At 42.3% G+C, this 12468-nt stretch overlaps 1 protein-coding gene across 5 annotated transcripts in view; it reads left to right on the plus strand.

Annotated features, from left to right (window-relative positions):
• UAP1 (UDP-N-acetylglucosamine pyrophosphorylase 1) overlaps nucleotides 1-10928 on the plus strand; it is a 35300-nt gene extending 24372 nt beyond the window's left edge. For 2 of the 5 annotated variants that reach the window (XM_073884013.1, XM_025892181.2), the window contains 5 exons: nucleotides 1890-2083; nucleotides 3169-3309; nucleotides 4092-4280; nucleotides 9204-9270; nucleotides 10349-10928. In XM_073884013.1, the coding sequence (XP_073740114.1) occupies nucleotides 1890-2083; nucleotides 3169-3309; nucleotides 4092-4280; nucleotides 9204-9270; nucleotides 10349-10441 (684 nt within the window). In that variant the 3' untranslated portion in view covers nucleotides 10442-10928. Of the gene's footprint in view, nucleotides 1-1889; nucleotides 2084-3168; nucleotides 3310-4091; nucleotides 4281-5334; nucleotides 5386-9203; nucleotides 9271-10348 lie in introns of all 5 variants that reach the window. The other 3 variants (XM_025892179.2, XM_025892071.2, XM_025892182.2) reach the window with 3 other exon arrangements.
• Nucleotides 10929-12468: the final 1540 nt, after the last annotated feature.

The following is a 12468-nucleotide window of genomic DNA, read 5'->3' on the forward strand; positions in this document are numbered from 1 at the left end:
TGTGTGTGTGTGTGTGTGTGTGTGTGTGTGTGTGTGTGTGTGTGTGTAGTTATCTGTGGGTGGTCAGTGGGAATGAGAGGAATCTATTCCAAATTCCATAGTGAGACCCCACTATGGAATATGTAAAGTGAGGGGTGGTGAGGAGTTGATCATTGCAAACAGGTCTGTGATTGATTTAAATCATTTTGTTGTAGGTTTCCCCCCAGTTTAATTCACTTCCTTGGGAGAAAGTTTCTCTTTATAGAATACTGCGCTCCTTTCAGGATGGCAAACCGTGAAGCTACACAGCAGCCTTGCGCACCCCCTGTAACTCTAACTGCTGTGTAGGTGAAGTCGGCGTTAGTGGCTTTATCGTCTGGAGGCGGCTGCCGCCCGCTGTATTTATTTTAAGAAATCAGTTGCTGAAGGAAAAGTTTTAGCTTTATTGATGTAATTTCTTAGGATAGACTTTTCAAATTGGGGACAGATTTTTCAGACTACTCTGAAGCATGCTGAATTGCTCACTGAACAGGGCAACAAAGCAGTATCTTTAAATACTTGCTGTCGTTTGATTGTTCAGTTGGATATTCATCTCATCTGAAACTTGATTTTATATTAGTGTATCACATACAGTTCTTCGGTAATTTTCTTCTGAACAGTTTAGGCCAGTGCTGTGTTGGATTAGGGTGGTGGGGTATCAGTCACTTGTGAGGGTTTTTTTAATTACATACTCTATATTTCCCTGTGATTTCTTGTTTAAAGATTTATTTATTTATTTTGGGGGGGCGTGGAGACCATGAACTGGGGAAGGGGGAGAGGGAGAGGCAGAGAATCTCAAGCAGACTCCACACTGAGTGTGGAGCCCGACGTGGGACTCGATCTCATAACCCATGAGATCATGACCTGAGCCAAAATCAAGAGCCAGCGTCTTGACCGACTGAGCCACCCAGGTGCCCCTATTTTTCCCTGTGATTTTGATATACACCTTTCTCTCAGCTTCCCCACCAGCTTAGAGCCATTGTTAGATTGTCAAATCACTGGTTTTCAGACTTTTTTTAAAAGCATAGAATGTCTTACTTCAAACAAAGTCTAGCCTGCAAAACAGCTAAATATGGGTGGGCTTTTCTGATTGAAGTTGGAGCCAGATTGAAGTGACTTGCCTGGTCTAATGCCCCCTACCTCCTGGCCATCTCCCTGAAAAACAAGGAAAATGGTGTATTCATGAAGGAAAACGAAAGAAACACCATTTTCTTTTTTTTTTTTTTAAGATTTTATTTATTTATTTGATAGAGAGCACAAGTAGGCAGAGCAGCAGTCCAGAGGGAGAGGGGGAAGCAGGCTCCCCACTGAGCAGGGAGCCCGATGTGGGGCTCGACCCAGGACCCTGAGATCATGACCGAAGCCGAAGGCAGACGCTTAACTGACTGAGCCAATCAGGCACCTGAAACACCATTTTCAAATGAAATAATGATTTGGACAGTACCAAATGAGAGGCAAAATGCCTTACCTTTGTCTTGTGAATCCCAGAGAAATTTCATTTCATTTATTCTCAAAGCAGTTGAGTGTAGTTAAGGATAAATTAATTAAAATAAAACATATTTGGGGGGAGGTAGACTCCTCATTTAATTATTCCCAGTCCAGTGTGATTTCCTCTGGGCTCTGTGTGTATGATGAAATTTCTATTCCATAGTTTCATTAGGTGATAAATAGGAAGGAGGTAATTTACTTCATTTCCAGTTGGACAGTAGTCTGTCAAAGAATAGAAAGATGGACAGGTGGTTGTCCACAGTTAAAGGTTCCTTTGCCTTAAAGACAATATAAGCAAAACTGCAGATGTGGCCTTTGGAAATGGCAAATGTCCAGTGTAGCATTTGATTATATTTCTTCTCCTGCTGTCTTTCTTTGGGCAGGTGGTAGAGAAAACGAACCCTACGGAGCCAGTGGGAGTGGTTTGCCGCGTGGATGGAGTCTACCAGGTGGTGGAATACAGTGAGATTTCCCTGGCGACGGCTCAGAAACGAAGCTCGGATGGACGCCTGCTATTCAATGCAGGGAACATAGCCAACCATTTCTTCACCGTACCATTTCTGAGAGATGTTGTCAAGTATGAGCAAGATGGGGGCTTTTATTAAAATTTTTCTTTTATCATTAATCAGGAACTGAGTCACTAGAGAAGTAGAAGGACACCCCAAGTCCAAATTCTACAGAATTCATCTTTATCAAATGGAAATTTATCTCATATTGTAGTTGTTTTTAGGAAGATGCATTATAGGGTGCAGGTTTGTAGAAGTCCATCTTTCGCTGCATTGCCTGCAGTCCAAAGCACTTCTTCTTTTTCTTCTCTTCCTCTTTTCCCTCCAACTATGTTAGGTTCTGGTGAAGCAAAGAGTAAGAAATGAAACACTCTCTACCAAGTGGGAAACTTTAAAAAATGTAGATATCTGCTTTACACCTACTGAATCAGAATTTCTGGTGGTAGATGCACGTCATCTGTATTTTTGAAAAGCTGCCCACACAATTTTAATCAGTTCCCAGACTAGCATTTAGGAACTAGTGCATTAGAGGGTCGAGAAAAAAGTACTTGAGCCCTGGATGGAAACTAGCATGGTAGGATAAAAGAATAAAATAAGAGCTACTTTATTCTGTCGGTCTGTTAAATGAAGGACATTCTCACTATCTGCTTCTTCATTTGATAGCTTTTAGACATTCACGATGACAATCTATTTTTAAAAAAGTTACTTAGCTTTGCTTTAGAATATTGACTCCAGTTCCAGAATATTTCCCATTCTACTCTGCGGTCTGTAACTGTGCTGCTATTAATTCATCCATAGTAACTTACTAATCCTCATCTTTCCATTCCACACTCAAGGGCTCTCAGTTGGGAAAGCTGGGGCAAAGAGCAGAACATTCTATGGAAGACAGGAAAATTATGGGAGAGACATTGGTGTGAGCTGTGTGGTGTATATTCTTTAATGTGGAGATCATTATTGGATTTTTTAAAAATTTAAGGAGGTAAATAGGGAAATCTCTTTGTCTAATATTTAAATATGAATTGAAACTTAGCAGATGTGCTTCACTTTGAAAGTCTTAGTATTGGTTGTCGATGCATTTGTTCCTGGGTGTGATTATCGGATTTTCTGGCGTTTTAATTTTGGAAAGTGATTATGTCTTTTTTTTCCCCCTACGTAGTATTTGTGAACCTCAGTTGCAGCACCATGTGGCTCAAAAGAAGATTCCATATGTGGATCCCCAGGGGCAGTTAATTAAGCCAGACAAGCCAAATGGAGTAAAGATGGAAAAATTTGTCTTTGACATCTTCCAGTTTGCAAAGTATGTTTTGAGTAGCAAGAGTAAGGTTAGGTACGGGTCTTGAAATGTTGCTGCTTACTCTGTTAGGCAGGACGCTGTTTTTAGGAGACCCTGGGTAGCATATAGTCAGGTGTGGTGTTCTGATTGTGAGTGCACCGTCTAGACTCCTTATCATTCTCCGGTACGTGACCACCAGCCTGGGAGTATGTTTTATGTCGGTTAGTCCGTTATCTGACTGACTCTCCTGCAAAACTGTGAAATTTTGTTAAAATTGTCACTTCTTTTGGCTAAGAGACTAAAAAGGTTGAGATAGAGAACTTGTCCACTTTGTGTGTAGGATGCCTGACCTGTGAGTAAATGTTTCAGGGAACATGGTTTTAAATTATATAGTTCTCCGTCAAAGATCACATTTGGTGTTGAGGTTTGTGTTTCAGAATTTTGCCAGTATGAAAATGCAGAAGACAAATTAGCTGTGTAAGATTAATCTTCCCATGTGCATTTCTAAATCATCCTTTTTTCCCCCCCCCAGAACAGATTCTCATGTAATTTGCATTAAGATTTCTGACCTTTCTGACTTGAGATGAAGTGTTTTATAGTCGGGGATGAAAATAATTTGTTATTTTGCATTGGAAAAGGGAATTCCAACTTCCTTTAGTCCAGGAACGAGATTTATTTCTTTTGGCACTCAGCTGAGAGAGAGCCTGTAAGATTGGGGACCAGAGGCTTAGCCCTGTAGAGAGGGTTGGAGTCGTGTTTGCAGTTTTACTTCATACTAGAGTGGTCTCTTTGTGGTTCCACTCTAGGAAGTTTGTGGTGTATGAAGTGCTGCGAGAAGATGAGTTTTCCCCACTAAAGAATGCGGACAGTCAGAACGGGAAGGACAATCCTACTACTGCGAGGCATGCTTTGCTGTCCCTTCATCACTGCTGGGTCCTCAACGCAGGGGGCCACTTCATCGACGAAAATGGCTCTCGCCTCCCAGCCATTCCCCGGTAAGTCAGTCTCTTCTCCTGTGTGACAATGCTCCCTGGACTTTTCCTCTTGGACCTGTCTCCCCTCTCTCTGATATATTCCCACATCTTTTTAAAAAAAGCAGAAGACTGATGTGGGCAGTTCCTGCTATGAAATAATCTGGACGCCTGGCCCATTACAGAGAGAATGATCGCTTTACTTCCCCGTAGTGAGGAATCCCTTGTTTTGGACACACGTCCTCCTGGGCAGCGTATGAGTCCCGCTGAGGGGTTCTCGGGAGGCCATCCCGTTGGTGCGTCGTGGGGTAAAGGCCGTCAGGCGCGCAGGCCCCGAGAGGGAGAGGACTGGGCGCGGCTCCGCTCTGCGTGCGTGGTTCCCCACCCCGCCCAGCCTCACACCCGCTGCCCGCAGGCCACCTGGAGACGGGAGACAGGCCCTCGCCCTTCTTTCTGTGACGCTTTCACCGTCGCGGGGGGAGATGCCGGCAAGGGGAGGGGATGGCTCTTACATTCCCAGGTACTCAGACTTCACATATGTTTTGGCATTTTTAGAACTTAAAAAAAGAAGGTCCTTCTAGCTCTTTAAATCTGAGATAAAGCACTTTTAAGCTCAGGCTTCTCTTTTGTGAGCACCGAGAATTACCCCCTTGTAAATCCTGTGGTATTTATGTACTTAGGTCAGAAACGTTCTGCCAATCATTTCTGTGTTGAGGACGAAACGGCTGGCTGCATGCACAGGGGCGCTCGCATGCCTCGGTGCACCTTAGGGCCCTGGGCCTTGGAGCTCCCTGGCCATGCCTGTGTTTTCCCGGGAAGGAGCTGCGGTAAGCGGCCTCCATCCAGAGCCACTCTCAGGCTCTGACTCGCCCGCAGGCCTGCTCCTCTGCACATCACATTATCCTCACGCTTCATCGTTGGCCATTGAGTTCGTTTTGGCCCCTTCAGATTTCCTTTGCCAAGTTTATAATTTACCATAAATACATGCCTTTCGGTCAAGTATATTTTGCAATTCCACTTCATTGTTGTTGTTTGATTTGTTTTCCATTCCCATTAATGCTTATTTATTCCTACATAGCAGTGCTACAAATGGAAAGTCAGAGACCATCACAGCTGATGTCAATCTCAAGTAAATATCCCAGCCTGCCTGCAGTGCATGGTGCCGGGGCTGTGCTTCCCTCCCTACTAACTGGCATCGTAGTTTAGCGCTCTGCCTCTTGGTGGTCTGGGGGGACGGGGTGGATGGCCGCAGCTTTGGTGGGGGCGGACTGTGCTTCCTTGGTGGCAGGTATCTGTCCGGATACCACTAACTCAGAGTCTCAGTGCATGCTGGAAATGGGGAACATGCTTTACTAAAGAACCTGACGTGGATGTTCGAGCCTGCAGGGACAACTTGACGAGCGATAGGTAGGGTGTCGGGCAGGTTCCAGGCCAGGGAGAACAAATTCTGATTGCAGCAGAAGCTAGAGGAACCTCACCTTTGGAAGCTGTGTCTTACTGGATTGGATAGATGTTCTCAGTAGGAAGGCTGACTGCCTCTAACATATCTGATGGCTCCTTGTGCGGAGAAAATGATTCTCTTAATGTTTTCTCATCCTGACAGCTCCCTTCTCGGTGTTAATTTTAGTCCATTACTGTCTTGCTCCCAAGGAAGGAAGCTTTTTGTCTGAATGGCAGATAATTTTTAGCTGGAAGTAGCATGTATCCTGTCTCACCTGGGTACTGACAGAGTTTGAAAAAGCCATTATCCTTACAGCTAAAGAGACAGCTTGAGGTCCTTGCTACATTTGAAGAGTTACTAGTTCAGTTGGAATTTTAAGTTTTGAAGATAATTTGGGAAATGTGTACAAGGCAAAGGATCTGGAGCTATCTCGGGAGTAGCAGGGATGTCATTTTCATCCCTGTAATTCCCCACCCCACCTGTGCCACTCACTTTTGCCCCATGGAGACAAGTGCCTGTGGGTGGCAGTGTTTCCCATGTGTGGGCTTGTCTTGTAGACAAGTGGACTCACAGATCCAGTAGTTTCTTAGAGGAGCCCTAGGTGACTGTGGGCCCTCGTGCCGTGAGGACCTGGACACAGACCACTTTGTTATTTTCTGTCCCATCCATCATTTTTAATATATGGAGGCAAGTTGTTTTTAGAATTTGAGAAATGGATTTTTGACCCCAAATTTCTTTCTCACTGAGCCATGCTTTTAACCTCAAAAGTGAAATGGTTTCTTAATTATACAAGTGAAATCAACAGCCAGCTGTCTTAGCAAAGATACAAAATGTTTTAAACATTAGTTCTTGTTTGCGTTCTCTTACTTAGTACTTTCCCCCCCATTTACTTCATTTTAGCCATTTGCAGAATAATTAAACTGAAATCAAAATTTGGCCCCAGATGAGATTGCGGACTTAAGAATTTAAGCAGGGACTATTTCTATCTCTAAAGGATGCCCTCGAGAGTGGAAAAAGATTACTTAAAAGTGAGAGATGACAAGAAAGTACTTTGTATAAAAGGGGGAGGAAACAGGCTGGGAGATAATTCTCAAAGAATGGAAGCAAGCTTGCTGAGTTTTGACCGAGTAACATGATTTTTATTTTTTAACTTAGCATTTCTGGAACAGTTAGTTACTGAAAGTATGCTTGGCTAAAGAATTGGGGGATAATATGTTATTGGTTTAAGTTGCCTGTCTCCTGAGATTTTGCATTTGGTGATGGTAACTTCTGTCTTTCTTCCTTCTGGGCATCCAACCTTGTTTATTAAGAGTGACTTTCTTAGTTTCTTGCAGTATCTTTTTGGGACTCTAAAAGAAGTTATATTTTGGTCAGCCATGTGTTCCTTGGGTTCAAAGCCACCTTCTGATCCTGGCACACCAAATCCCTCAGGGGTTCTGGTGGGACTGGGCTGTCTAGATCTTACCAGTGGAGTGGGCCCTTATTTTTCCCATTTGGTTTAATATGAGTCCAAGCTGCCCCAGAGGGTCTGGACCAGATTTCTTGAGCTCTGTTGATAGAATCTGACACATACCTGGACAGAAGTGTGCCCCATCTTTAATTCGTCTTTTCTCCAAATTAGTCTGTCATCCGCCTACCCCCCATAGTTCATTTATTTATTCAGCCGACAAACATTTGTAGGCCTGCTCACAGACCTACAGGTACTGCTAGTGTCCGGGTGCTGGAGTAGCTTACACAAGAGAAAGGAGTCATTTCTTACAGCCTGCTGGGAGGGCAAGATGCATAAAAGTAACATCATCAGGCAGTGTGTGTTTATGTGTTAAATACATGATACAAATAATAATTTACTATGATTTAGGAGGCAGTGACTTAGCAGATGTCTATTAAATTTTTTTTATAGAAATAAATGAGAGTTATCACTATGAAATACAATGGTCAAAGAAAGGGGGGGCTTGGCTAAGTCTCGGAGGATGGCTATAATTTGGATAGTCCAGATTTTTATTTGACCATAGTTGAGAATGACTTGGAATACTCCAAAGTGCGGGCAGCTGGCCTGGTTTGAGTGGAAAGTAGTGGGACAAGTGAGTGGGAGTAGGTAGAGAGCACCCTGGATTCAAACTACATGGTTCTCTTTAGAGGAAGTTTGGGCATCGCTAAACTCAGAAGCCCTGTGATTTTGTTGATTCCACCAAAGCTTCAGATACATAGTTGGTAAAACAAAGGACAGCTACAGGTTGAGGCTGTAAGAGACTAGTTTTTTGTTAGTTTGTTTTAAGAGAGAGGGCATGAGCAGGAGGGGTGGGGCAGAGGGAGAGGGAGAATCTTAAGCGGGACTCACGCCCAGCCAGCACGGAGCCCTGGGCTCGATCCTGTGACCCCGAGATCATGACCTGAGCTGAAATCAAGAGTTGAATGCTCAGCTGACTAAGCTGCCCAGGCGCCCGGAGACTAGTTTTTGTGTGCTCTGTATCCTACTGGTGGAAAAACCTACAGATCTAATGCCTTAAACATATTAAGAACACTATTTATTGACTTTTATATTAAAAACTTAGAATCAAAAACTAATGATGTAATGTATGGTGATTAACATAACAATAAAAAACTTAGAAACTTTTAGAAACTCAGGATTGAGTGGCTGTATGTGTTAGAATGTGACCTGGAGGAAGGGTCCTGGGATCGAGCCCCACATTGGGCTCCCTGCTCGGCGGGAAGCCTGCCTCTCCTCTCCCACTCCCCCTGCTTGTGTTCCCTCTCTCGCTGTGTCTCTCTGTCAAATAAATGAATAACATCTTAAAAAAAAAAAAAAAAGGGCAGTACTGTCCAATAGAACTTCCTGTAGGGAAGGAAATACTCTATAGCTGTGTTGTCCGATTTGGCAGCTACTGAGCACTTGAAATGTGGTTTTTATGACTGAGGAACTGAATTTTAAAATTTTAGTTCATTTTAAAAATTTTAATAAAGTTTAGGTAACCACATGTGGCTAGTGGCCAGTGTATTTTGGATAGTGCAGCTTTAGAATGTTTGTCCATAGTAGTATCTAAACTCTCAAGGTTGTGGCAAGGATTGAAGGGAAATATGAAGGATTCAAAGTAGCTAGCAGTGGGCCGGAGCCATAGTTTATATTCCATAAATAGTCCCTTCCTTATCACATTAAAAGTTGGAAATGATAAAAAATGAGATGTACATTAGCAGATAAGTATATCAGTATAGGTGCTTTGAAAACCCACTGGTAATTACTGGCACTTGCCCAAAACAGTGTCTTCTGCACTTGATCTTAGCCAAAAGGCCGAGAAGCGATCCAAATAGTGTCTCCTGGACCATGACAAATTCATGTTTATTTGATGCTCAGGGAATTTGGTGACCATGAGGATAGAGTCTCTTCTGTTTGTCTAACTGGGAGAATTTGATTATCTGCAAGCTTCTCAGAGGAAAGTGACGGTCTGTACTTTCACTCTGGCAATAATGTGAGAAGCAAAACCTTTAACATGTTTTTTTTTTTTTCTTAGCTTGAAGGATGCCAATGATGTACCAATTCAGTGTGAAATCTCTCCTCTTATCTCCTATGCTGGAGAAGTAAGTTTGATTTGTTTTTTCCCTGTTCTTTTAAAGGTAGAATCCGGAGACTGTTTCATATTTAAGTAGAGTTGCCCATTTCCCAGTGCCCTGCCCTGCTGATCCTGGGAATGAACAAAGAAGTTGCATTTGTTCTGAATTTTTTTTCTTTGAGAATTCCTGTTACAGCTTTGCATCTGTCCCACAAGTGGCTTAGTTGCCATGAACAGAATGTTTAATATTTTATCCATTTCATTGACATACCGAAATGCAGTGGTCTTTCAAAAAAAAATCAGCCTTGTGTTTTAGATAAATCATCTAGTTTTTTTTTTTTAATTGAAATATAGTTGACCCACAATGCTAATTTCAGGTGTGCAGCATAGTGATTCACCAAGTCTACACATTCTGTGTTCACCAGTGTAGCTACCACCTGGCACCACACAACGCGATTACGGTATCACTGACTGTACATATTCTCTAGGCTGTGCCTTCCATCCCTGTAACTTATTCATTCCGTAACCAGAAGTCTCTGCCTACCACTTTCCTTCACCCATTTTGCCGACCCCTTATCCCCTCCCCTCTGGCCACCATCAGATTGTTCTCTGTATTTATGGGTTGTCTGGCTTTTTAAAACTTAGTGTAATTTTTTCCTCTCAAAGGGTTATTTTGTTCATACACTTGGTACTCTCACTTTTAAGACTGGGAGATATAGGCGTTCCTACTCTTCTAATAATGTAAATTTTTTCTGGAGATCCTTGTCAGGTTGCTTAATTTCAGCATCAGAGACAGCCACACTGCTTAGAAAATTAACTCTGTTGGGTAATGGTGATAGGAAGAATGACTAACATCTTACTAACTTTAGAAATTATAATCAGTAATTTTCCTTTCTTTGTTGTTTGTTTTATGCGTCTATAAATTGGTCATTAAGCTCAGTTTAAAAAGTATACGAAATAGGTTTTTTATTTACTTTTAAATTCTACCTCTCATCCAACTTTTTGGCATCTGTGCTTTAAATCTTTATTATAGTCACTAAGTCCAGTCTTGTATGACTAGTGCCCACTAATTTTCTAACTGTGTTTCATTTTAACCCTTTTTTCAGGGAATAGAAAGTTATGTGGCAGATAAAGAATTCCATGCACCATTAATCATTGATGAGAATGGAGTCCACGAGCTGGTGAAGAATGGTATATGAACCAGAAACCAAGTTCACCACAGTAAGAATAGCTTTTATTTTTGATAGACCAACTGTGAACCTCAGGACCTCTCCTGGAATACTCACGTTTGAATATCTACAGGGTTTCACCTTGCTTGTTGAACTCTTACAACTACTCCATGTTCCCCAAGATCCAGATGACCGAGCTTCAGAAAGCATTTTTATGATTTTCAACTCATTGAAGGTCTTATTTATATTTTTTAACTGTGTGATTTTTTTTTCCAAGCCAAGGAAAACATTGGCCATCCAGGAAATTTCCTACAGCTTGGGTATAGTCAGGGTATTCAACATCACTGTACTTGGAGCTGGAAACATTTGTTTTCAAAGTTATACATAGTAATTAATATGTCCTTGTATGTATCGAAAGGTTTCTATGGTACTAAAAGTTTGTTTTATTTTATCAAAAATTAAATTTTTTTAAGAAAATAATTGGACAGTAAAATAAACATTTCTTCTTGTCTCTGGAGCGTCATTTGTACCTTGAGGAAGTTATTCCACCAGGAAATAGGAAACTTGGGAGGAACTTTGAGATAGTACAAGAAACCAAATTGGCACTCCAGGGAGGTGGCCGCACAGGTCTCGAAGGAATCCCTCTCTTTGGGTGGTATCCTCCTGTCACTTCATAACTAACAGTGGCTCTGAACCAGAGATGACATGCCTCCTGCAAGGGGCATTGGGCAATGTTGCAACTGAGATGGTGGGATGGTGGTTCTGACGTGTAACGAGAGAGAGGCCAGGGATGATCCTAGATGTCCTGCAGTGCAGGGGCAGGGGGCAGACTCCCGCAGCAAAGAATTATCTGGCCCGCACTGTCAGTACTGTTGAGGTTGAGGAACCTTGTTTCATATCATTGGTTTATTCTCTTACCCAAATGTTTGGTGGCACCTAGGAATTCAGAAGAACACGGTTCTGGCCTTTCCCCAGGCGAGTTAATCCCTCCCACTTCAGATTTTCTTTGTTCATCTAGAGGATGAAAAAATGGCCGGGGGGGTGGGGGGAGGGTAGGTGGGGAGGGTTCCTTAAAATATGGGCCATAGATCATTGGTCATTAGTAAGGATTCAAAATGTAGTTTGCATGAAAATACTGAGCTTTATAAATGCATTTTTATGTAGCATTTAAGTGTTGACCAAAGCATAAAATTTAACTTCTGGATAAATGAAAAATTCTAAAAATTATGTCTAGAGAAGAAAGTAGTCAGTTTTATCTTTCACTGACCAGTTGTCACTAGATGGAATGTAATAGGTGGGTCTTTTCTCTCTGAAAGTATAGATTTTAAGGATCATTTTTTAAAAAAGAGTATATGATATTTGTATCTAAATTTATTTTTTGTGCTAAGGCGTAGGTAGTGTGTCTAGCATATTTTCTCTTTTATTTCAATAACAGCCCAGTTTTGCTGTTGTTGTCCATTCCATTTCTCAAAAAGACTTGTGAGGTTTGGGTTCTCCCATCAGAACAAGCTCCGAGTGGATCGTGAGGGCAGAACCACAGGACGGTAGCACCCGAACGGTACGCTTCATTTCCCTTTTTCTGACCTTCATCTGCGGTCTCCCCTCTCCCCATCTTTAAGCTTGTACCAACACCAGGAAGGGGAGGGTGGGCGGCCTGGGATGGGGGTCATGGCTTTGCTGGAGAGGAGTGGCGGCCCAGGGGCACCGGGTCCAGTGAGCGTGGAGAGTCTGGTAGCCTCGGGGCTGGGGAATACAAGGTGGCAGCATGATGCACCTTCAGGAGTCCTTGTCGAATAGTCATTCTAACTCAGAAAATACAGAATTGAGTAAAATGGTTATAAAAATATGAATTAGAATCATTTGGCAGCAGTGTGGTAGAATTTACATGAGAGTTAATAATCTCTTTGAGTCTGGTTGAAATCACCCTTGCAAATGGGTCAGGAACTTTACTGATAGTCACAAATGAACATATATTTGATTTTTGTTCCTCAGTTTCCCTTTTGCTTCTTGAAATTGATCCAGTTTTGACAGCTATAAAGGAATTACTAGGGACAGTT

The sequence above is a fragment of the Callorhinus ursinus genome, unplaced genomic scaffold, assembly GCF_003265705.2.
Source record: "Callorhinus ursinus isolate GAN/ISIS: 27379988/994484 unplaced genomic scaffold, GSC_fseal_2.0 scaffold54, whole genome shotgun sequence".
Classification (NCBI taxonomy): domain Eukaryota; kingdom Metazoa; phylum Chordata; class Mammalia; order Carnivora; family Otariidae; genus Callorhinus; species Callorhinus ursinus.